Source organism: Dermatophagoides farinae, chromosome 4, assembly GCF_024713945.1.
Source record: "Dermatophagoides farinae isolate YC_2012a chromosome 4, ASM2471394v1, whole genome shotgun sequence".
NCBI classification, from domain to species: Eukaryota; Metazoa; Arthropoda; class Arachnida; order Sarcoptiformes; family Pyroglyphidae; genus Dermatophagoides; species Dermatophagoides farinae.
The window spans coordinates 5088048-5115754 of NC_134680.1; the positions used below are offsets into that span (position 1 = coordinate 5088048).

General features: G+C 29.3%; 3 protein-coding genes across 6 annotated transcripts; 1 reads left to right on the forward strand and 2 right to left on the reverse strand.

The window, feature by feature from the left end:
- Nucleotides 1–7802: 7802 nt before the first annotated feature.
- On the reverse strand, nt 7803–17783 carry Gprk1 (G protein-coupled receptor kinase 1). Of its 4 annotated transcripts, none has more exons than XM_075730630.1 (16): nt 17616–17783; nt 16818–17078; nt 11986–12555; nt 11791–11867; nt 11636–11709; nt 11425–11526; nt 11217–11353; nt 10897–11140; nt 10605–10817; nt 10429–10523; nt 10162–10269; nt 10027–10093; nt 9861–9961; nt 9334–9799; nt 9146–9262; nt 7803–9051 (listed from the first exon to the last, which is right to left on the reverse strand). In XM_075730630.1, exons 3-16 carry the CDS (start codon nt 12096–12098, stop codon nt 8272–8274), a joined length of 2694 nt encoding a protein of 897 aa, XP_075586745.1. In that variant the 5' UTR covers nt 12099–12555; nt 16818–17078; nt 17616–17783; the 3' UTR covers nt 7803–8271. The 4 variants fall into 4 exon arrangements, with proteins under 4 accessions (XP_075586745.1, XP_075586744.1, XP_075586743.1 ...); XM_075730629.1 differs by lacking the exon at nt 17616–17783 and adding an exon at nt 13142–13360 and having other exon boundaries at nt 16104–17134; XM_075730628.1 differs by lacking the exon at nt 17616–17783 and having other exon boundaries at nt 16104–17134.
- Nucleotides 17784–19463: 1680 nt separating this feature from the next.
- Arf6 (ADP-ribosylation factor 6) lies at nt 19464–21087 on the forward strand. Its single transcript, XM_047052907.2, has 4 exons — nt 19464–20302; nt 20393–20496; nt 20572–20770; nt 20852–21087. Exons 1-4 carry the CDS (start codon nt 20221–20223, stop codon nt 20992–20994), a joined length of 528 nt encoding a protein of 175 aa, XP_046908863.1. The 5' UTR covers nt 19464–20220; the 3' UTR covers nt 20995–21087.
- Nucleotides 21088–22291: 1204 nt separating this feature from the next.
- On the reverse strand, nt 22292–27707 carry LOC124490413 (uncharacterized). The gene is made up of 3 exons (XM_075730343.1): nt 26045–27707; nt 25816–25974; nt 22292–23629 (listed from the first exon to the last, which is right to left on the reverse strand). Exons 1-3 carry the CDS (start codon nt 26712–26714, stop codon nt 23022–23024), a joined length of 1437 nt encoding a protein of 478 aa, XP_075586458.1. The 5' UTR covers nt 26715–27707; the 3' UTR covers nt 22292–23021.

A 27707-nucleotide genomic window follows, 5' to 3' on the forward strand; every position in this document is an offset into this window, starting at 1 on the left:
ATCCTTATATCATTGGGATTAGAAAATTACCCGGATTATTTAGCTACAATTTCCTAGGTTATGAAAAAAAAAATTTGTCATTAATTCAAATCTACCTGTTCATATCCTGTTTTACATGGCCGCTATAATTTAAAGATCATCATCATGATGAGGATATCCAGATGATCCATTCATCCATCCATTCGTATCTGGAATGGAATAAATGAATGGATCATTCATTCACAATCAATCATACTGGATGGCAATCAATCATAATGATTGATTCTTAGCATCAGCAAACATCATCAAAAGTTGACTTTGACATTTGTTACCGTTCTTACCTTGTTTTTTTTTGTTGAGTCTAGTTGATTGATTAAATTATGCTGTTATACATGGAATGAATGGTAGAAAAAAAGAACAACAAAATTTTCGATTTCATAAAAAGATGGCACAAATATTGATGATGATGATGATAATTTTTGTTTGAATGAAATAAAATCGTAAAAATCAAAAACAAATTAGTAAAACACAGTTTTTATTCATGTAGTTGTTGTTGTTGTTGTTGTTGGTAATAGGGCAATACAAAATGAACATTGCATCATTCACATTTTTTACATTATCACAAACATACGCACAAAGTTCCAAAAAAAGAATCCGATGAATTTGATGATCAACAAAAATGTGACATTTAAAAAAAATTATCATCAATCTTATGTGTCATTTATGAATGAAAGACAAAAAAATTGGGGATGAATGATTTTTCATTTTCATTTTCATTTTCATTTTTACCAAAAATGGTCACATACTAAATGATGATAATAATACACGTTCGATTAGACGTGTAACGTTTAACATCGACACGAATTGACACACGATCCATGATTCAGTGATTCGGTCAATCAATCAAATCAGAGAGAATTTCGAACACGGTATTCATACACTATGGATACTTCCGATGTTACAGGTGGACAACATACACACACACACACACACAAATACGGATTCGAAAGAATCCGTTATCTTAAATAGATTTGGTCATCATTATCATCACCAATAAAAAGAATCACCAAATTGATTTAAACCAAAGAACCAACAACAGCAAAAAAATACTGAAAAGAAAAATTAATCACAAACGATTTTTATCGAAAGCATGCACACGTTGAAACACAACCAAAAAAAAAACCACCACCACCACCACCATGGACTAATAAAGTTTTTTTTCGGCGTTGTTGTTGTTGATTATGATGATGATGATGATGTTGAGTGTGGTATATACACTGGATGCACTGATGATGGCGTGGATGGAATCTGATTTTTTTTTCTTATGATTGTGGATTTGTTAATCATGATGATGATGATGATGATGATGAGTGAGTGGCCACCATTTCTAACATACTCTCTCTCTCTTCTTTTACTTTTATTTAGTTTCTGAAATCAGAAGAAGAAAAAATCAGTTTTGATGTTGTTGTTGTTGTTGTTGTTGTGGTTCAATTTTGCCATCATTCTCTTTCTATTTTTTTTCTGGGATTTCTGTGCCAATACAACAGCAACAAGTTTCACGTTCTTTCTCTCTCTCTCTCTCTTTCTTTTATTCACGATACGTTTTTCATCATCTGAAATACCAAAAAAGATGTTTTTGTTGTTGTTGTTTTTCGTTTGTTTCGCATTGATGAATTGTTCATTATTGACTGGTTTTTATTCATTCAAAAGTTAAGTTTCAATTTTGGTTTTAGCACATGGAACATAGCAAAAAAAAAACAGTCTCTTGGTTATTGGTGTTTATGGACATGATCATCGTTGGTGTTGGTTGTTTGTTAAATGTCCATTTCATTCGAATGGATTCTTCTCTCTTTTCTCAATCATGATGATGATGATGATGATGACTTTCTCTTCGTTATTTTCACCGTTTCGTTTTCAGGAACTAAGAAATATGATGAATGACCAATGTTTTTTGAAGTGATGAAATAATTCGAATTGCAGAATTTTGTCTGGTTTGTTTATCAGGTTACAATAAGTGAGTGCTGCGTATGTCTTTTGTTTATGATTATTATTATTATAACGTGCGCGGTGGAGTTATGTTTCAAATGAATTTCAATTTTTTTTTTTTTTGGTTTACCCTCTGGTTTTTTTCTGAAAAAAAACGGCTGGTCGGTTTTTTTATGTTGCAATATTCAGTTGTTGTTGTTGTTTCTGTTCCTTTTCATTACATTTTCTCTCTTTTCTTTTGATAGCGATGATGATGATTTTTTTTTTCGTTCACAGATTCACAATAGGTCGGAGTCGATGACGAAAGTTCTAAAGCACAAACAAGGCAACGCCACCATCAAGTAAACAGATTTGATGACGAATTTTCCAATTTTTTTTCTGCTCGAAATATCAAAAAAAACGTTGATTCACATCGTATAAATTGAATTTCATTTGTTTCCATTTGATATTTAAATATCTAACAACAAAAAAATGGCCCGTTATATGACAACAAATGCAACACATTCACAGATACCAGAATCAAACAAACAAACAAACAGACAAAACAAATCAACCATTTGGGTTATAATAGAATCGAATGTTTTTCTTTCTGATGTGATGGACAAAGCATTCGATTCGATTTTCGAAATGAACTAGAAAATCAAACCAGATTTTTTGTTGTTGTTGTTGTTGTTGTTGAATTGACCATCGAAAGCAAAGATTGAAAAAAAATATGTGAACACCATCAGCATTTGAATTTTTTTTTATGCGTTGTGTTCTGGTCACACAACATGTCATATACTTTGGGTAATGTACTTCTGTTTTCTGGCTCGAATTTATATTTTTTTTCTTTCGTTTTTTTTTTGGTCCACACACACACCACAATCTGGTCTGGTTAGTTTTTTTTTATACAGATTATGTGTGTGTATATGTAGAACTAGGTTTACCTACCTAGAAAAAAAAGCTGAAATAAAATGAAAGAAAAGATAACGCGATAAATGAAAGAAGAAGAAAAATTCTTTTCTTAATACTCATCATCATCCTCCCTTCAAGATACGATACCCAACATTTTATATAATTTAACCAAACCTGGTTTTTTCTTCTTCATTTTCTACTATTTGTTTCTATTGCTTTGGTTGTTTGCAATATACTCCTATTTCATTTCATTTCTTAGCTCCACAGGTAGCCTAAATTATCATTTTCTTTTCATATGTCCATGAGATTCGAAGCAAGAGAGAGAGAGAGAGAGAGAGAGAGAGAGCAAACGGTTGATTATTATTACAGGTTCTTCTTGGGCTTTATTGATTTGGTTAGTGGTTGGTTGTCCTGGTCGAGCTGGTTCGATTTTTTTTTCATCTTATTTATTTTCGGGTTCGTCTTCGTTCTCTTTCTCTCTGGATAGATGATCGTCGGTGGTAGCTTTATTTTACATACACGACGTACGAATGTTGATCGACAACCAGAGCTTTTTCTCTGAACCCAAAAAAATAGCAAACGAAGAGGGAGAATTTTTTCGTTTTTTTTTATTTTTTGGTTGACCAAACCTAAGTTTTTCTTTTTTTTCCAATTTAGCCACATAATCACCAGCTTGATCTGGTCACAAGACATGATGATGATGATCGTCGTTGTCTTGGTGTGTGGCAGTGTTGCTGGTGTATGTAACATGATTAACCAGTTTTGACCAGTGTGTGTATGTGATACACCTACCTCCTATTTATTCGTCTTTCGAACAACAAAAAAAAATGTCCAAAAAAATATTTGATTTTTCTAATTGAGAAACGCAAAAAAATTTCGGTTTCACATTTGATTCCAATTGAAACACACATTGAAAAAGAAAGACCATTAAAAGGAAATTTCATCAAACCATAACCGAATAAAAAAAAATCTTCCAACAACCATTAAAAGGTAAAGCATAACATGAATGAACATTTCAAATGATTGACATTATGATGATGGCGGCTTGAAAACAACGATGACGATGACGACGACGACGACCGAAAAGAAGAAGAAGAAGAAGACACACCAAAATTAACAAAAAAAAAACAACTAACGACTTCCGTGTCTTGAATATTTTGCTTTTGGTTAACATTTTTTTCGTTTCGTTTCGTTTCGTTTCGTAAGATTGGAGCAATCGAATGTAAAAAAAAAAAAAAAAATAGACAAATCTTGTGTTGTGTTGTGATGGATAGCTTGACCGTTCTTGTTCATTTGGATGAAACAGCATGAAAACAGAAAAAAAAATTCAAATCCGATAAATTCCCATTCGTGTTATCAACATTTTCGATAAATATATATCTTTCAATCAATCAATGAAAAATAAAATAAAAAAATTCAATTAGCTCCGCCTTTTTATAATGATATGATATTTTTTTGGGTTATTTTTTATTTTTTTTTATTGTCAAAATTCTCTGATTGGTGGTTATATTGACGATTGATGATGACATGGCGTAATCATCAATCGGTATTGCACATTTATAAATACTGTTTGGATGCCATATAAATTGATCCTATAATACCATAAATGGGCGTCTCTATACCGAAAAAAAATTTTTTTTTTTCTCTTTACAAATGCTCATCATCATCATCATCATCCAAACTTTAGTTCCGGTTTTTTTTTGCTTCACTCTACCCATAATTTGCTAACAAATTTTTTTTTTTTTTTTTTTTTGGACAACCCGAACAACTACTGGAGCAACAGATGGTGATGGTGATGATGATGGTGGCCAACAACTTTTTTTTCCTGTAACAACAACAGCAGCAGCAGCAGACCCATTTGGAAAATGAAAAACTTGACCAACCGGAAACGGAACTAGATCCACACTATATTGTGTGTGTGTGTCTGGTGTGAATGCATAACAACAACAGCAGCTGTATAATCACGTCACATTGTTGATAATGATAACAGTGTGGTTTTTTTTTATTTTTCTTCACCATAATCATCATCATCATCATCAATCCTGACAGTTCCACAAGACAACTGGATCATCATCATCATCATCAACATCATCTACCTGAAAAAAAATTGGTCAACAACAAAAAATAATGAGAATGAGAAAGATAATTCTAAAACCATTTCTCGGCTTCTTATTTTTCATCATCTTTAAACCTAAAGGTAATGTGAAAATGAAAGTGAAATTATCTTTCTCTTTTGCCTTCCCCTTCAACAATCACTATCATTTCTTTTAGTTTTTAATTCAAAAAAAAAAATCATTCATCCATTCACACACACACACACAGTGAATGAATTTGAGAGATGTGTGTGTGTGTGTTTGCGAGCAAACCAGGATTATTATTGTTGCTGCTATTTCTTCAATGAGCCAGTTATATTTTGTTCAAATTGTATACAAAAAAAAAAAATGGCGTTGGTTGCAATCCAACATCTTTGCCCACCATTTTGCAATGGTCAATTCAGTTCAATGAGAGAAAGAGAAAGAGAAAAGAACCTGTTCTCATCACACACACATACACATGTATGTTATTGTTGAAACAAAACAGAACAACGCCCACTTTACTTTGATTTCAATGATGATGATCTTATCGCCAAACACCATCATCATCGAAATCATCATCATCATCACCAATCTATAATGTTTGTATGCTGTTACACGTATTTTGTTTTGTTGTTTTTATTTTTTTGGCTATTAAAGATGTAATTTTTCATGATTTTTTTCCCCATTTTCACATCACTTGTTCTGAACATTATCGATAGGTTTTTTTTGTTTTCTTTTTGGCTGCTGCTTTTAAATCAAAAGCAAGAGCAATACAGATCTTGCTGATCTGGCTAATCAAAATCTATCGAAAGAGAGAGAGAGAGAGAGAGAGAGAGAGAGAGAGAGAACGGATAGATCATGTTTTTCATAAGATTTAAGTATTGGGCCAACCTGTGTGTAAAAAAGAAAAATCCCTTTCTGGAACAAATCCGTTCCATGAATATGATGATGATGATGATCGGATGATAATACAGGTATGGCCTATGAAACATGAAATGAAATGAAAAAAAATAGGAAATGGCCAATTTTGTTTTTCCATTTCAACATATACACACCTGGAACTGGTGAATTGACTTTTTTTTTCCCGATCAAATCATGTCCAAATAGCTGAAATGGGGAAAAAAATTGAATCCGCATCATCATATATGTTTTATGCATCTTTTTTTTAAAAGAAAAAAAAACTGGTTTTTCTTCTGTACACACACACACACACACACACACACACACATAACTTTCTGGCTTTTTCGTAGCAATTTTTTTCTTTGATTATTTCTGAGAATTTTTTTTTTATCTTATTATACTTTATATTTTCACCAGTCTCGACTGATAACGAAAAATTGATAACCAGTGTGTGTGTGTGTGTTTGGAAAACAACATTCAACAAACATTGAAGACGAATAAAAATAAGATGAAAGAAAAAACCAGATAGCCATACCTCTCTCGGTGTATGTGTGTGTGTGTGTAGATGGATAAAATCTTAATCGTTTGTTTTTTTTGGTGGTGGTGAATGATTTCCAATCATTTTCTCTGGTTTTCCCAAATATAGCCAATCATTCTGGTATTTTTTTTTCATGTAGAAAAAAAACAACAAGTTTATTCGGCTGGTTGATTTGGTTTTATATTTTCATTAAAAAAAAACCCAAGAAAGAATTTTTTCTTAAAAACTTTCAAGCTTAACCACCACCACCGAATTAATTTATTTTGCTGACTACACACTATTAAAATCATATTTCAGGATATTGATGGAAAATAAATACCTGGACATTCAGAGAAAATGAAACTTGGATCAATCATTATCGTTTGTATACAGAAAAAAAATTCAATTTAAAAAAACAACGACAACACTAACCCCATCTACCATCGTCGTCGGTGTTTGATTAAATGACAAGAATATTTATTCATTTTCAGAAAAAAAAATTCAAGAATTATTAATAAGAAGACAGATATCAAGAACAATAACAAAAAAAAATAAAATAAAAACAAAAGAAAAAAAAAAGAAATAAGCAAAAAAAAATAGGAAACCAATAAAAATGGTTCATCATCATCATCTGCTGCTGCTGTTGGTGGTGGTGGTGGTGGTGTTAGGTGTGTATACATCATACATATCATATAATCATATAATAAAGAGAATTTAGGAATAGTATAAAAAAAGGAAGAGGTATGTGTGTGATTTTTTTTTCGATGTGAATTTAATTTCCAAATCATTACCCATCATCACCATCATCGACAACAACAAGAATAATTGAAAAAAAATCAATTAAAACAAAAATAACAACAACAACAATGATGAAAAATGGGGGTATTATATGAGTGTATGTGTGTGTGTGTGTGTGTTTGTAAGTGTTACAGTATTTCAAGTATCAAGAGAGGATATAGAGAAGGAGAATAGTAAATACATATAATAATCAATAATATCACATTGAGATCAAGATCAATAATCAAATTGTTCAGAAAGAAAGAGATACATGAAGAAAATTCAATCAATTTTTGTCGTTGTCAATGTTGTTGTTGTTGTTGTTGTTTATTGATTGAATCATCATTATCATCATCATCATGGACTTTATGAGTATTTTGAAGAATTCATAATCATTTATCAGTAAATATCATTGGTGACAATTAACCATTGATGATGATTATGATGATGATAATGATGATAATAATAGAAAAAAAATGGTGAGTGTGGGTGGGTGGGTGGTTGTGTTTGTTTGTTATATATACCTAATTATATATCTATATTTATAGATATCAAGATAGAAATAGAATGAATGAGAAAGACTATGTGCATCTATACGTGTAATCAGAAATATGAATTTAAGCAATTTTATCGATTTTTTTTCTGTCATTAATTGTTTTAACACTAAATTGTTGTTTTGTTTTTTTTTTGGATTGAATAAATGTTTACGGTAAATTTTTTGAATGAAAACAAAAAAAATGGCCATATGATGATGATGACGATGATGATGATAAGTGTATAATGATGATCTGTCTGTTTGTCTGCAGTGTTTGTTTCATTTTGGTATTATGATAATAACAACAAGGAAAAAGAAAACATTCTTCTGATCATAGATCAATACAAATTTACTGGTGATGGTCATTTCAGATGATGATGATAATTTAAATGTTAATATAGCTGTGTATGGGGGGATCTATCTAATAATGGCGAAATTATTTTAACCACACAGATCATCATCGATCCTTCACCACGATATGTATAATATAACTGGGCTGGTGTGTCTCTGAGTTTGATTTTTTTTTTTGGATTTGGATTTAGATTAGATAGACAAATTAATATAGATTAATATTAATATAAATTAAGATTCTTTGAAAACCAAAAAGATTAATCGATTTGTGTAGATGAAGAAGGTGGTAGTTGTGGAGGTGGAGGATTCGAATGAGGAGAATTTTGCTGTTGTGATATTGTCGTTGCCGTTATTGATGATGTTTGTTCAATATTTGATGATGATGGTGATTTCTGATTCAGTTCTTGTTGCTGTTGATTGTAAACATTCTGATTATTTAAACCGATTGATAATGTTGTTGCTGTCGAACTTGCTGTTGTTGTTGTTGTTGTTTGAGTATTATTCGAATCGAAAATGGAAAACGAAGCTGCGGTAGTTGTAGTTGTCGAATGATCACTCTGGCTACTTGTTGCCAAACTATTGGTATGTTGATTTTGATGATTATTCGATGTAATATTAGTGATTACTGCTGATGAACCAATACTTCCATGATAATGATGATGATGATGATGTGGCTGCTGTTGCTGATGACAATGTTGATTTTGTTGTAAATTTTGTGAATGATGGACATTATTTGAACCGGAAATCGATTCATTATTCATTATTGAATGATCCGATACAGTACTATTTATATGATGTTGTTGACTATGATTATTCGTCATTGTAGTTGTTGTTGTTGTTGTTGATGTTGTTGATTGTGTTAACAATGTAATCATTGATCCACTATGTGGTTGTTGTTGTTGTTGCTGTAAGCGGCTACTATTCTCGGTTGTACCATAGATTTTTGTTGCTTTTTTCGCTATATTACTTAACATTTCTAATGAATCTTTATATGTTGATTTTAATGATTGTAACCATTCTCTTAGGCCAATATCATCCTAATGAAAAGAAAAAAAAACAAAACAAGAAAAAAAATGAATTTCATTAAATTATGTAATTTTTTTTTAAAAAATGGAATGAATTATTCATTACTGGATTAGTGAGAACAATACGTGATTCCGTTGGTTTCATTTTCAATACTATCGATTGTTCGCCTTTCACTTGAACATAATCTGAACAAATGGCTTCAATTTGATCCATGAATATTAGCTATTTTGAAAATAAAAAAAAAAACGTTGACCATGGTTTTTTTTGTTGAAAAAAAAGAAGAAAAAACAAACCTCCGGACGACTACTATTATTATCTGAATGTAATTCCAAACGATTTGGATACAATTTTGCATATCGTGTTTGCCAAGCGGTTGAAAATGGTCCACCCAATTTTTTAATATAACCATGTAGAATGCAATCAGATTCTTTTTCATTATCTTCAAATTTATTCTTCAATTTTGCACGTTTTTTCATCTCAATTTTATCCGTTTCTGCATTGATTGCATCGAATACTGTTTCAGAAATTTCCTGTTGCCAACGATCACTAATAACAACGGGAAAATGTTTATATAGCTCTTGATCGGAATCCGTTAATTTAATTCCTTTTGTATCCTCTTCATCGAATGAACCAATATCGAATGCATCGGCTGCATTCACTTCACCACGTGGTGGTATCAATGTTGGTGGATATTTTTGTAGATAAACTAATTGCCAATCAATTCCTTTGAAAAATGGATGCTCTTTTACTTCATCAGCTCTACAATGAAAATGAAATCATAAAACAAATAGAAAACGAAAATAAATAATTTCCAATTTACCCATTTCCACGACAACCAAGACGTTTATCTACATCACGATGTAATAGACCTTCTAATAGGTTACGTAATTCATTTGAAAATGAATCCGGTAATTCGACATTCTAATTGATCAATAACAAAAAAAAAAATATTAATCCAAATCAATAATCAAATATTTGACATATACCATTGTAAGTGTCATACGATCAATTTCATGTTTATCTTTGGTTTTATGTTGTCTAAATGGACTATGGCTATAGGCAAAAAAAAAAAGATAAAAGATAAAAATAATTCCATCAGAAATTCAAATACATGGATTTACCCTTTTAAAAGTTTATAAAGCATACAGCCAAGTGAAAACCAATCAGCACTTGAATCATAGGCAGTTCCTTTGGATAATACTTCTGGTGCCATGTAACCATGTGTACCACTATTATATGTTTGTTTGTTTGGTTTCAAGTTAATACCAGATTGATTGTAAATATAAACGTAAAGGAAAAGTAATTAAAAAATTAATTAAAATTTTAATGATTTATAAACAAATCTAATTGATCTGATCGGATCGATTAGTTTTATAATATATACATACACAGATGCATGGGGCTTTTTTTTGGAAAAATCACAAGCTAAACCGAGATCAGATATACGAACATGGCCATGTTCATCCAACAATATATTAGCCGGCTTTTTTTTAAACAAAAAAAAAATAGTTAAAATGTTGAAAAATTTCCCAACCAAAAAAAAAGAAAAAAAAAGTTTCTATACCTTTAGATCACGATAAACAACAAAACGACGATGCATATGTTCAAGTCCTAATATCACTTCGGATGCATAGAAACGCATCTCTTGTTCAGTGAATACACCATGTTGTGATAGATGATAATGTAGATCACCACCATTCATTAGATCCAATATGAAACATAATTTATCCGGTGTTTGAAATGCATATGTCATACATACAATGAATGGACAATCTTCCTATTATTTGATTTGATTTATAATTAAATTATAAATTATAATTTTGTTTGATTTGACAAAAAAAAAGAGAAATACATACCCCAGTACTGACTAATGATAACATAACTCTTTCATTTAATGCTAATGTTTCACCTTGTTTCATTTTTATACGTTTTTTATCCAAACATTTCATTGCATACATTTTACCAGTATCGGCTTTACGGCAACCATATACTTCACCAAAACCACCACGGCCAATAATACGATGTACACTGAAATCATTCATTGTTAATTGTATATTGAGTTCTAAATTTTTCCATTGACAAAATCTTGTATATTTTTCACTATAAAATGCATAAAACAATAAAAAAAAAACATTAATCAACATGATGATGATGATGCTAGTAAGTGGTCACCAACCTTTCAATATATTTTCGAAATATATCACCACGTAAATGATTATAAATTTCATCAATATATGGTTGAAACAATGTAACAGGTACTTCATTACGCATTAAATATTTTTGTACATGATTTACGGATTCTTTTGAATAATTCTATTGTGTGGACCAAAAAAAAAATGTAATGAAAAAAAAAACAATTTCAATCAAACAAACATAATACATACATGTGTATGGGACAACAATTCTTTCATAATAAAATTATCATATATTTCTCTTGCTGCTTGTCGTCTTTCTTCAACTGTTTCCAATTTTTCATAACGTTTTATCTTCATTATTGTTGTTGTTGTTGTTGTTATTATTTTGATTTTGATTTTTGAAAATGAAAATTAAAAATTGTTCAAAATTAAAAAAAAACAACTTAATGGTGGTACTTACCTCTTCATAAAATTTCAATTGTGGCACCGATTCATCACAAATGTTTTCACAAAAATCTCGAAATGTCAAGAAGCCTATATAATGAACAAATGAATGAAAATTTCAAATTTTGCACAAAAAAAAAATAAAAATAAAAATAAATTTCCAATTCATACCGAGTCTTTGTGTAAATATTTTGTCAAATGTAACTTCACCAATCTTTTCTAGATATTTATGCATTACACTTCGTACACTGTACATGAATGAATGAATGAATGGAGAATTATTTGAAAACATTGAAAAAACAAATTAAAAAGAATTTAAAATTTTTTTTTTCTAATCGATTCAATCTAGACATGAAAATAACATACCTTGGATCGGGCAGGATGATTTTCTTTGAAGCTCGTGCTGCAGGTGTTGATTTAGATTTTTCCATAGCCATTAGATAGCTAACATCGGCTAATACTGCTTCAAGGTCGGCCATTTTTGTTGATGTTTGCGAAAAAAAAAATTTTTGTTGTTTATTTACACAAAAAACAAACTATGGACACAACAAAAAAAAAATTCAACAACAACAACAACAAAAATCAATCTGTGTGTGTGTGTGTGTGTGTTCACCAGGAACAACAACACCTCACATCAAATGAATGAAAATATTTCTTTACAAATTAAACAAAAAAAAAAATCCAGATGATGGTGATGATAAAAAAAAAATTTAAAGTTCAATCCGATGTTTCTGTTCTTGTCAATGAATTCCGTTTGCAATTGATTGATTGATTGATCGAATTCATTTCAATTCAATTCAATTCAATTCAATTCGATTGATTGATTTATGGCTTTTGATTATCGATTGTTTTCTTTTATTCTCTTTCTCTCTATCCGGATGATGATGATGATAATCATCATCATCATTATTGGATTATGGCCAGTAAACAGGAAATCTAAATAGGAAAATGAGAACAAAAAAAATTATTGATCATCAGAAATTTTGAGAAATTCAAACACATTCACACACACACACACACACACACACTGAGTTATTCCAACAGAAAAAAAAGTTTCAAAATCATTATCATTAAAAAGTAAATCAAATTGAAAAAAACGGTGACTTTTACATACACACACAACATTAAAATTGAAACTTTATCAAGAAGACAAAAAAAAAACTAAAGAAAAAGATTGTTATTGTTATTGGAACAATAGTGAAAAAAAAACAAACAAAAAGTGAAATTCGAGTAAAAATAGAATTCAAAGTTCCATGACGACATATACACACACACACACAGACTACAGAATACAGAATCACATATTCTATTACAAATCAACAATGGAACAAATAAACAAAACAAAAAAAAAACTTACAAATAAACAAATAATAATTGTCAAACTAAATCATTCTCTGTGTGTGTGTGTCTGTATCAAATAGTGTCAAGTATTTGCATTTGTTATATTTTCTATGTATGTGTGTGTGTGTGTGTTTCAGGTTTCATGAAAATAAATTCCATGACCAGAAAAAAAAATACTCACTATCATATCATAGACATTTTACATATATATATATATATATAGATAGATGTATATTTGGTATATATAGAAAATGCACAAACAAACACACACACACACACAGAATCGAAAGAGTTTTTGTTTGTTTTTCCATTTCAAAATTTATTCACATATATACAAAGACAGTAGTTGTTGACAGGATCATCATCATCATCATCATCACGATGATGATGATCAATGGAACTAAACCAGAAAATAATAAACAAAAAAAAAATGAGAAAACTTTTTTTTTTGTTCTCATTTCTCCAATTTCAACAAAAAAAAAAAAAATTTTTTTTTGTTTGACAAACAAGTTGAATCAAATTCTCTTTTCGTTCTTAATGACACTATACTATAAATTCATTTCTCCGGTTTCGGTACATTTTTTTTCTTTCTTTTCCATTGTTTTGCTTGCTTTAATTCAAATTATTATCTTGAGGAAAGAGAGAGAGAGAAAAAAAAATACCAAATTTGAATAATGTAAGAATTGCGAAATTTGTTTTTGTGTGTGTGTGTTTTGACAAGAAAAAAAACAAAAACAAAAACAAATAGAAAAAAATGATACATAATCAAGATATAATAATAATAATAATAATATAAGGGTTGAAGAACTAAATAGCATCATCATCAAGTCCTAGCACTAAGAATGAAAATATAGTATATATATAGAATCTCGAAAAAAAGAGAAGAATTTTGGTTTTTTCCACACCCCCATTCCCCCCTCTCTCTCTCTCTCTCTCTCACACACACACAAGGGAATATAATGGTAATTCAAAAGTTCCAGAAAGAATTCAGGTTTATCAACATTATATATATACAAGGCTGTCTTCTACACACACACATACACATCGAGAGAAAGAATAATTCATTCGATTCTATATACACACACACAAGCTATTAGAATGAGCCATATACATACAAATTGACATAGAGAATCTGATCCATTCAATTCAATTTTTTTTTTTTTTTTGGTTATCGTTTGTGTTATACCAAAAATAGAAGCTATAAGCTACTACTGATGTTGTTGTTGTTGCTTTAACATAAACAAATTCGTTCCATGTTATGGAAATCTATTATTAATGTTTTTTTTGAGAGAGAAAAAGAAAAGAGAGATTTTTGTATTTTGGCAGATAAATATGCAGGTAGTCAAGGTGTGTTTCAGTATAGAATATTATATTCAAAAAAAAATAAAGCTGAATATAAAAAAAAATTGAAGCGATGACAAAAAAAAATTCAATAAAATAAAAAAAAATTGATTTTTTTGCTCAAATTTAAAAAAACATTCGATTCTGCTATTTCAACTACGATCGACCGGATGAACACACACATTTACACACACAAGGTTTATATAGATTCAGAAAAAAAATCGAATGTTTTTCTTTTTTCTTCGATGGCTTTCACCAATATTTTTATATTCCAATGTTATTATTTGGTTTTCGGTTATATTGTGTCTGCATCTGAAACATTTTCTCGGTATTTTTTTTTTCTTGTCGATTTTTCGAGAATCCGGTAGTATTTTTCTTTCAATCATTTTGTTACTTTTCAAATCATCATGTGTTTAGATTATGTGTGTGTGTGTGTGTGTGTATTTACCGTTATAAACACAACAAAAAAAATCACATACACAATAACAAACCAACACATTTTTTTTCTCTACAATAAACAAAACAACCATATAAACATAACGAATCAATTCAAGTAATCGAAACAAAAACTATTTTTTTGTTTGTTTGTTTGTTTCAAATGATGAATAAAAGACAAACTACCATCACAAAAGCAAAAAAAAAAAAAGAGAAAAAACCACAATAATACGAAAAGAAAATACCAGAATTCGGAAATAAAACAAATTACAACAAGAATAATACAAACAAACCAAACAATCAACACATACACACACACACACACACATACGCCCACCAGTTTCTTATATTTGTGTGTGGGGTGTGTGTATTTCTCTTTTTTTATTGTGAATTTAATCAAGATTTTTTTTTGTTTTGTTTTTTTTAACCGGATGACATATATAACCGGATATTAATTAAAATTAACAACAAGAAAAAAAATGATAATAATCTAATAATAATGGTGGGAAATAGTGGTGGAGCATTCATTGTTCGATGATTTAACTAGAATATTTTTTTTTTTGTCAATTCATTCAAAAAAGAGCAGACTACATAAAAGAATAGACAAAGATAAACAGAATGATTATGATAATGATGAATTTGTTGTAATATGTGTGTGTGTGTGTGTGTGTGTGTGTGTGTGTGTGTGTGTGTGTGTGTGTGTGTGTGGTGTGTGTGTGTGTGTGTGTGTGTGTGTGTGTGTGTGTGTGTGTGTGTGTGTGTGTGTGTGGGAGTAGTCATCAGTACATACAATAATTATTCTGGTGATGATGATTTTTGAGCAATCAATCATTCAATCAGATCTATTCAACCAAAATTGAAAAAAAAGAATACAAACAATAACAAAAAAAAAACCAAAACATCCGGTCCACCGATTAAAATTGTTTGGAATGGTTTTTTTTCCTCATTGGTTCCAATTGTTTATTTTTTGTTCTAAAGAAGAATAAAAAAAAACATCAAATTCGAATCATCATTGAATTGTGCGTGCGTGTTTGGGTGTTAATATCTATGTGAATGGAATTTAATTCAAGTTAGTTTTTGTTACTGTTGGATCGATTCATTTGATCAACAACACCAAAACAAACAAACAAACAAACGAACAGAAACACAAAGAGTGGTCCAGATTCAAATAATTTGATACGATTGAAAAGCAATAGAATAATCACTCAATTAATCATTGATCGTAAATAGAGAGAAAGGAAAAAAAAATTCATTTCTAGAAAATAAAAATCTTCCTTTTTTCACTGGAAAAAATCCTAGTTTTTTATATTTCAATTATTTTTTTCTTTTCATCACCAAACACAAGTAGTAGCAATAGAAAAACTTACGAAAAAATGAACCCCAAAATACATAATAGAGACAAACAAAAATCCAATGGGTATATTATGCCAAATTTTTTTTTTTTTTTTTTGGTATTATACAACAGAATTCATGAAGGAAGTTTTTTTTCTGAGAAAAAGACTTTTTTCCGGTTTTTCAAACACACAATGAATAATATATTCAAGTTTTTGAGTTGTTGAGTATCGTAAACAACACATGATAAACAAAAAAAAAACAAAAAACAAACAAACAAACACAGACAATGAATAATGACTACAAAAAAAATGTAGAAGAATTGAAACAAGGATTAGACAAAGATGAAAGGATCTGGTATAAAATTCTGTTTGAAACACACACACACACACAAAAAAAATACACAGCCACAATGTCAATGACTAGAATTTTTTTTTCGAATCCAAATTCTTAAGATTATGATTTACGGTTCACTTGTTTTTGTTGTTGACGTTAATAATACTTTTATTTATTTATTCAATTTGAAAAAATTTATTTTTTTTTTCATAAAAACAAAACAATAATGAATTATAGAGATGGAAGATAATGTTGTTGAAATGAAATGAAATGAAAAAAAAAATTCGCATGATTTCACATCAATAAAAATAACAAATAACAACAACAACAACAAAAATGAAGAAAAAAAAACAGCGTATATTCACAACAAACACACAAGAAATGATACGATGCAACTGGAAATTTTCTTTTACTTTGATTTTATAATGAAAAAATTAAGAAAATTTTCTTCTTCAAAAACGAATTGAGAATTCATGTGTGTGTGTGTGTGAATGAAAATCTTCTTGGCTCATCATCATCATCCAAGAATGGAGGATGAGTGTATAAGGAATAAATATCTTTGGTGGTCCTTGTTGTTGTTGTTTTATTTTTTTCTTGATTGTTGTTGTTAGTTGTCAATATTGTTGTTGTTGTTGTCGATGATGATGATGATGATGATGATGATGTTGATGAATCTGAATGAAAATGGAATTGTAACAAATGAACAAAAAAAAAAATTTGTTAAAATGTAAATGATGAGGATTTGATGTCATATGTATGTATGTATATGTTATGCTAGTGTTGCAAATACTAGCTATTATTGCTAGTGGAAGCATCTATGATTCTATATATCAAAAATATGCTACTAGCATTGGAAAATTTTATTGTGTGTATATATATATATTATTAAGATATATATACATGATTTAATTCTTCATATACACATATATATATATATATCAATAAATGCTAATGGATGCTACTACTTTTTTTTACACTGCTATCACTGAATTTTGATTTTTGATATATTTTATATATAGCCAGTTTTGAAAAACATCATCATCATCATTGGATTCTCATTGGTGATGATGATGATGATGTGATCCTATCCTATAGAATTAGATTATTCATGTTAAGAATATATATATAGGAACACGAAAAAAAAAATATTTTTTTTCTTCTTTCCCACTCAATTCTTTTCGTATTTTTTTTTTGTCATGGATCAAACATACCATTACCACACACACAACACCTGTACTGTGATGACATTTTTTTTTATTCATTTATGATTTCAAGTTCTGGAACCGCCGACACCCTTTTAGGTCGTTGTTCGTTGTACAAACACATACACACACATCTGACTATAGGGACAATGTTGGAGAAAGAAAAAAAAAATCGATACTGAGCGATATTCCCTACTCCTCTTTATTGTTGTCGTCGTCGTCGTCGTTGTTGTTGTTGTTGTTGTTGTTGGTTCCTTTTTTTTCTAACGTCATATATACATAGATAGATCGATCGATCGATCAATGATGAAATTTATACAAAAACGATGCTCATCCGTCAATTTTAATAAAGTTTGACGGGCAAAAAAAATAAGAAAAAATTACTGATTTCATTTCAATTATATATTATTATTATGATGATTAATTATCGGATTTGAAATGAATCGAGCGTAAAAAAATTATCTATCCAAATTCCGGTATTCAATGGAATATTCTCAAATATTCTTGTTGATAAACAATTTCCAGAGGAAGTAAACGAATCATCAGAATTTAATGAAACATTAGTTATTCAAAAAAAAAATCGAAAAAAAAATTCGGCTATAGTTGGTGATAATGGTGAAATCCTGGCCACAATAAAATATATATAGAAATAGAAATTAAATTGCTAAATAGCCAAATTTATAAAAAATAATGATTCTCAAATTAAAGAAAAAGAAGTAGAAATAAGTAGAAAAAAAACGTGATGACCATCATGATGGTGACCATTATCATCATTATCATCATCATCATCAATTGATGACGATCATTTTCGTCATTCATTCAATTATATTGAATTCAAAAGAAAAAAAATTCCATTTACTTGCTTCCTCCTTCATATTCATTCAATTCGTTCATTCATTCATTCATTCAGTTTTAAAAGCTAAAACAAAAACTTTCAAGGTGTTTTTAATGAATATTACGCCTTCGTTTTTTTTCTGGATGCAGATTTTTCTTTCCTTAAAAAAAATGAAAAATTTTGATCCAAAAATAATACTGTATTCGATTTAATAAAATTATTATATTTGACGTAATCCATAATTGTCATGGTTTTCTTTTCTATTTTGGATACATTTTGAAGAATAAAAATCTACTTTTGTATATGTGTGTGTCCTTTCAAGTGGATCTCAACAGTTGGATGTTTGTCGTCATTTTTTTTTGTTTCCCATTTTTTTTATTATTATTATAATGATGATTATTATTTTGTGATTCAATTTCTATACGTCAAGTACAATGATGACGATGAGAATCGATTATTCATCATCATCATCATCATCGATAATAATCGAATCAAATTGAATGGTTGTTGTAGTATTAAAATAAAAAAATAAAAATAAAAATGGAAAGAGAAAGAGAAAGAGAGAGAGAGAGGGATGCTAACGAATGACGTCAAATATGTCATTGTCAATGTTTTGTGTGTGTGTGTATGTGTGTGTATCGACGGATGTTTTATGTTTATTTTATGTTAGATTTTTTTTCTGTTATTTTGTTTTCTAATTGATTTGTAGAGAAAAAAAAACACTTTTCATCGATGATGATGATGATGATGATGATAATCTGATAGTGATTGATTAATAATAAATAAATTCAAGTATATTGCAATAGAAAAAAGAAAAAATGAAATAAATCATAAAAAAAATCATCATAAAAAAATGTGAAATATAAAAATTAAAAAATCAAAATATAATAATCTATCGAAACTACAGTCGCCATCTATCGTTCTGGTGATTAGTTAACCGGAATGTTTTTTTTTATCAAAAAAAAAGTGAGGCGTGTGTGTGTGTGTGTGTGTATTGTATGTTGGTTGTTTGATGCTGTTATCGTTCGTTCTGTTGTTGTTGTTGCTTTACAACTTTTTTTTAGGTGTTTATTTTTCATTCAATTTAATTCAACGGTTACACACACACACACACACCAACAACACACCCGCCGATTAGTTTTTTTTTTCTCCTGCTGCTGCTGCTATTATTGTTGTGAATTTTATTAATTTGTCTGTTTTTCATCATCATCATCATCTTCTTCATCACCTTTATCATCATTGTAATAAATCTCAAAAATGATAATGATGATTATGCCCATATTAGATACATGTGTGTGTGTGTGTGTATGATAAAAATTGATCCATAATGAATGTAATGTCTATTTTGACATTTATCTGACCTGAAATTAAAAAGGTGGTGGTCTTCGTTTGTTCGTTTGTTTGTTTGTTTGTTTATATTTTCCATCATCATCATCATTAAAAGCTTGTTTTATCATCATCAAATAGTAAAATGTTAAAAGATAAAAGAAACAATAAATAAATCTTAAAAAACAAACCAACGTATCACTCATGTGTGTGTGTGTGGGTGTCACACCGTTTGTGGTCAAAGTTTCTGTTTTTGTTTTCTATTCAAACATCAACAATAATAATTCGAACAACAGTAAAGAATTCGAATTTAAAACATCATTCTATTCGATTATACAACATTCCATTTTTTTTTCATTGATTGAATTTTTATTATTATTAGTGTTGTTGTTGTTGTTGTCGACAACTACATTTAGTTATTATTATTATTATTATATTATAATTTGATAAACAATGGGAAAATTTTTATCAAAAATTTTTGGCTCAAAAGAGATTCGTATATTGATGCTCGGTTTAGATGCATCAGGTAAAACAAGTAAGTTGTTTTTTTTTGCTGAATGATATAGATGTGAATTGATTTTTAATTTAAATTTTTTTTTTGTATCCTAACCCCTTTCACATTTAGCTATATTATATAAATTAAAATCTGGTCAAACTGTAACGACAATACCTACGGTTGGATTCAATGTCGAAACGGTTACATATAAAAATGTTCGTTTTAGTGTTTGGGTATGTGTTTTTGTTCACCATGTGTGTTTGTGTAATTTGAAACCATTCATTTTGTTTTTTTTTTTTTTGTTTCAGGATGTTGGTGGTCAAGACAAGATACGTCCATTATGGCGACACTATTATACCGGTACACAAGGATTAATATTTGTTGTCGATTCAACCGATAGAGATCGTATTGATGAAGCAAGACATGAATTACATAAAATTGTAAATGATCGTGAAATGCGTGATGTTATTATATTGGTATTTGCAAATAAACAAGATCTTAAAGATGGTATGCATTGTAAATGATGATAATTTAAAAAAAAATTAATTTAAAATTTGATTCAACTTTTATATATAATATAATATTAAGCTATGAAACCGGCTGAAATACAGGATAAACTTGGATTAACAATGACAAAACAACGAAATTGGTATGTACAGCCAGCATGTGCATTAACCGGTGATGGTCTACATGAAGGACTTACGTGGCTAATGTCTTATCATAAATCATAAATGAATGATAATAATAACAATACTAATAATGATGGAACATTCAGTTTTGATTTATGGAACAAATCCATTTTCATTCATATTTATACATCATCATCATCATCATTATTATTATTATTATTGTCAAAAACCATGCACAAATGAAGAAATTCAACAATGAACAAAAAAAAATGTCCATATCGATCATCAACCAATCTTATTATTATCATCATCTATTTGTTTATGTGACACTGAGTTTTTCATTTTTTTATACATCTCTCCCTCTCTCTACATACATTATAAATATTATATAATCAACCCTTTTACACATATACACACACACACACTTTTTCACAATCAATTTTATTAATGTTATCGTTATTGATTGATTGATTGATTGATACACTATTATAATCACACAAACAAACGAACATTTTGTATCTTGGACATAGTGTTTCGGTGTGTGTGATGTTCCTATATATTTGTAATTTATCTAATTAATTAATTGATTGAATTTTTTTTTATATAATTAGAAAACGAAATAATTATATATTTTTATCAAAAATTAATGATCCATATATAATCATAAAAGAAAATGTTGAGAATTAATTGAATTTTGAGAAAATTTCATTAAAAAAAAAACAAAAAAATTTCAATTTAAATCCAAATTGAATAGAGATTTGGATTTTTGAAAAAAAAATTAATTTTTTCTTTTGTTTTGTTTTTATTGGTTGGATCCAAAAGTGTTGAGAAAAAGAAAACAATCATCTTCATTCAATATTGTTTATTTGATGGATAATATGGATGAAAAAATGAATAAATCACGTATTCATTTTAAAAGTAAAACGGAAATATTCAATGATCAACAAAAACAATTACAACCACAACCACCATCACAACAACCATCGCAGACAACATTAATTTCATATGAAATTCATATGAATCGAAAAGCAACACCATGGCCAACAAAAACAAGACAAATGGTGAGAAAAACTAATCGTTCACCATTAGATGGTACATTGACGGCGATACGGCCACCAATGTTGAATAGAGATCATGATCATATACCAAGAATGTGTGATCGATTCGAACGAATCATACAAACAAATTGTACGAAATTCATACAGAACATACAATGTTGGACAAACGAATATCAACGACATAATCTTGCGGACATGGAAAAATTATCGGAAAATTTTCGCGCAATATCCGAAAAGATTGATCGAATTAAAAATAGAAAAGGATAAATGCTGGAGGTGGGTGGGTGTGATTCATTGAATAATAAATCACTAATCATTTTCTCCACTTTCCAAAGCGAAAATAAAATCAAATTCTTATTTATTAATAATTATTATATAAATATTAATGGCGAAAAAAAAACATATGAAAAATATCAACCATGATGTGTTCACTGTAATGTATATGTGTGTGTGTGTGTGTGGTGTTTGATGAGAGGATTGAAAAGAAGTACAGAATTTTTGATTGATTTACACATCATCATTAATGTTTGTAAATAAATGAATGTTTTTTATTTCATGGTAAAAAAAAAAAATTTTCAATGAAACAAAACGACATTTTTTTTATTCTTCATGTATGTATGTATGTGTGATTCTTTATTTCTTTATATATATGAAAAATATGAAAAAAAAAGAAAATCAATAAATCACAGAAACAATAATTGCAAAATTCCAAATCCGTGCAAGTTTTTTTTAATGATAATGATAATAAATGTAGGTGTGTATGTAATGATATATAAATATTTATGAATGATGGGAGGGTGTGTGTGTGTATGTGTTTGTTTGTTTAGTATGACAAGTCAATGAATATCATTTTTTTTTTCGTTGTACAAAACGACTAGCATGTAAATTAGGTGTGTGTTGGGATGGATGTTGAAGTGAGTGTATGAATGAGTGAACAAGAAATTTAAAAAAAAACAAATGAAAATAATGACTTAGTTTAGGAACTAATGGAAAAAAAAGATAAAAAAACGTATGTTAACATTATTATATAATACAAGTATGACATGAAGGGAATGGGAAGGTGGTTGTTTGCTAAAGAAAAAGTATTACTTCCATCCAACAAGGACAATTGGTTATGTCGTTTAATTTATAATTAACTCCAAAACCTTTAACAAAACTGAAACGAAAACTATCGATATCTTTTCTGGTTGTTTGTAATGACGATGACCGATAATGTTGAATCTGTTGTGATAATTGATAATCATATGCTTTAATTGAATGGCCAGGTAATACTTTGACCACATTCATCATTTTTGATTTTGATGATGATTTGGAATATAATGGTGATTCAATAAATATTGAACATGTTTTTGAACGATTATATATCCACACATTTTGTTGTGAATCATGAAATAATGCAATACCATTGCCAATTCTCATTCGTGTATGATTCATTCGTCGTTCTTGTTTTATTTGTTGTTCTTCATTATTATTATTGTTTGTTATTGTTGATGATAATAACGATGATAATGAAATTGATTCCATTGATTCATCGTTATCGGCTGTCGTAGTATTGTAGCCAATAAAAACAATCGAATTTCGAGCATTAATATCAGTTATTTTTCTTTCCTTAAATTCCCAATACGAAATACGAGCCCATTTTTTCGTTCGTTGTCGTTGTGGATTATTTAATGATAAATCTGAAATTTAAAAAAAAGATATAAATAATCAAAATTAATAAATAGAAATTTATAAATCAAACCTGTCATTATCGATTTAAATGATCGAAATGAATCAAATAATTTATCAATCATCATCATTATCGATTGAACAGAATTTATGTTTCATCGGGAAAAAAACAACAAACAGAATCATTCAATGCGAGTGTGTGTGTTTAAAAAAGTCTGAAGAGAATGAAAAAACAAATCCAAATGTTCTACACTGGACGAGAATATGATGACAAATGATTAGAGATCATCGTTTGGTCAACAACAACAACACACACACCGGACACAAACACATATACAGCAAATAATCACCAACAACAATGACATCCAACCACATTCATCCAACCGATCATCATCATCAATCCAACACAACTACAAACTATACAATTTCAGACGATCAACCAACACAAAACATATGGTGGTAACAACACAAAAAAAACAAAATGACATGGCGCGACTATTGACATTCAATATATACAAATACACACCTGGCGTCTGGACAAAAAAAAAAATACAACAAACAAATGGCCACACGTCATGGGCCAAAGACCTTAACCATAATAATAATAATAATAATGATGATAATAGCCATCATCATCATTCGATCGATAATGATAACAACAAAAAATAGTCTGGTCTATAAGTTTATCATCACTGGCGCCACAACATGGACAATAACAACAATAACAAACGACGACGACGATGATTATGAAAAAAAATCACCCACGCACAATACATATATACCATTAATACGCCCATTATCTATTCTGATTTTTTTTAAATCACGATGTTATTATCATCATCGATTGATCAAAAAAAAAAAAATTTGAATTCAATTCCTTTCAATTTCTTTCCTTTTAAAAGATTGTTCTCATCATCATCATCGTCAAAGATGATTAGTGTATAGTTGTTATCTCAGTTCGTTCAGACATTGATGTGTATGTGTGTGTGTGTGTCTATATATAACATAAACAGAAGTAACGACGACGATCCTAAAAAAAAAAAATTTCATCCAAAATTATCATTATTTCGGCATCTTTATGAATGAAAAATAAAAAAAAAATTCAGTTGCACACACCATCGGTTAGCTTTAGACAGTAACCGACCGACCAGAAAAAAAAGATAATGATAAGGCTATAGCTATATATTCTTTTAAGAGGTGGTGTTGGTTGTTCGTTCGTTCGATTGTCGATTATGTTAAGGTTTCGAAGACAACGACGACGATCACGACCGTCGAAACAAGAAAACAAAAAAAAAATACAATTTTTTTCACCATCATCATCATCAAGACTTTAAGACACGATCAGAATAAAAAAACAAAATTCGTCGAAAGATCGACAAAAAAGAACAAGTTGATCATCATTTCAAAAAGGCTATACCATCATGATGATCATCATCGTTCGTCGTCGTCGTCCATTGATAATGAGATGATAATTTTGATGTGCCGCCGTACTTTTCTATCCGATACTATTCACTAACTAACTAAATATACTATATTGACCATCATCTTTAGTCAAACACGAGCTACATTTTTATACCATTCATTTTTGCATATATAACGAATGAATAAACAACGAAAAAAGAAGAAAAATTCTGACCTCACCTCTCTTTCTCTCTCTCTTACACATACATTCTGACCCTTCTCTATGTGTTTCAATGAGGAAAAAAAATTTTCATTTTCTTATTTGTCCCTTCTTTCTAGCTGTAGAGCTTTGTTGCATTCAATACAAAACAGAGACAGATACAATCAAAGTCAATCGATACAAAACAACAATAGAAGCGAATCAAAACAACAACAATAACAACAGACTATTAAGGGTCAAATGGTTGGACCCTAGAGAAATGAATTGACCAAAATCTTAAATCCTCTTTCTCTTTCTCTCTCATGGCCAACCAATCGACGACGAGGAACTGAATAAAAAAAACCCTAGGGCTTTTGACTAAGTCTTTGTGGTTGTTTGTGAAACGAAATGAAGAAAAACGGATTTTTTCTTTCTTTAACTTGTATTAAGTAGTTATTGAAAGTCATCGATATAAGAATGAGTTTGATCTTTACTCACTTGAAATTCAATTCAATTCAAATCGAAACGAACAAGTATTGGTACACAAAAAAGGGTTTTTGAGTAGGTGTTTGTTTGGTTCGATCAATTAATACTTACCACATTCTGGTGATGATGATAGTATCGATATTGTTTCACAACAACCAAATGAATTAATTCGTTTATCAAAATTAATAATTTCATGATTATTATCATTATCAATTAATTGTAATTGATCATCGAACGTAATTTGATCACCATCATAATACTGTTGATAATCTGTGGTAAAAATTGCAGAAAAAAAAATTAAAATTAATTTATTGAAAAAATCCAAAATCATTGTATATACCTGGTCGTGGTATCAACACAGCCCAATGATATGGATTCAAACACAATGATGATGATGGTGATGATGATGATGATGATAATGAAGATGATAATGTTGAATTTGAAATATGATGATGAGGATTATTATTATTATGAGAATTATACATTCGACACCATGGTAATGGTATTATTATTGTTTGATGATCATAATCATTAACAACATCATTCTGATTCATTAACTTAACATTATGAATATTTTCAATCATCCAATAAATGATTTCATATATTTGATGATGATGATGATGATGAGAAATGTCACATGGAATGATACAATTATTAATATTTTCATTTTCAATAATTTTTATCAATAATTCTAAATCCTTTCGATGTAATAGTTGAAAATATTGACGTATATTTTGCATGGATGATGATGTTTGTTTTGTTTGACCATTGCTGCTGCTGCTGCTGCTGTTGCCGCTGCTGCGGCCACAAATACCGGCAAACAAATCGGTAATATTATTTAGCCAATCATTCGGTCGTTGTTGATATTGAAAAATGTCATTTTCATTCATTAGTCTATTTTGTTGTTGTTGTCGTTGTTGTTGTTGATGATTTTGATGATGATCATGTTGAATGGAAGTAATCTTTTTTAGCAAACGATTTATAAGCTTATATTTTATATTCGGTAGCATCGAGAGATTTATTAGTTTTTTTCAATGATTGTTGTTTTAATATATAGTTTGTTAGAATCTTCTTGGATTTTAAGACAAGATAACCGACTATGAGAATCATTTGTTTATTGTGGTATATTTTGTTGATTCTCATTTACGATGATCAGTCATCTTTTTTTTTATTCTAGCTCATCATTGAATATATACATCGTTGATTATGATTCAATGGTGATGATAATCGATCCAAATGTACATACCATTCGCCGGACATTTTTAACATTCGTTTTATCGTTGTCATATTATTATCCACACAATCACCACAGCCAGTACCACCAATACAGTAATAATTATTATTTTGAATAATGATGATAATGGCTGACATTAGAAAACAAAATCAAAAAAAAACAGACCAATCAATCAACCAATGATTGATTTTGAATCAATTTTTCATATCGGATTATTACCGGTTGTCGAATATATTTGATTGAAAACATACATACACATACACATAAACACACAAACCAAAAAAAAAAAAAAAAAAACAAAAGAGAAAGTCACAATATTATTGATATAATGAGCGAAATTAAAAGTTATTATTATTATGGTTAAAAATCAAATACACAATCTAGCATTTGGATCACAAACACACACACACAAACATCTTTATCCAATCCAATATAATGATTATAATCATGGAATCACATTACAAATAGAGAGAGAGAAAGAAAAAAAAATGGATAAAGTTGCATTCGATTTTTTTTTCTCTTGCTTTTACTTCTTTACTTTTCGTTGGTTGATAATCTGATTATTTGGATCGTTGTTCAATAATTTGATGATGATAAATAATTGATGTATATTGGATCAATCGAATACAGCACAAACACGCATGCAAACATTCACAAACACACCAACAACAGACAAACCATGCCAACATTGAGGAAAAAAAAAATCTGAGGATTCGATAATTTTTTTTTTTTTTTTTAAATTTTCCATACATGAATGCATGCATGCATG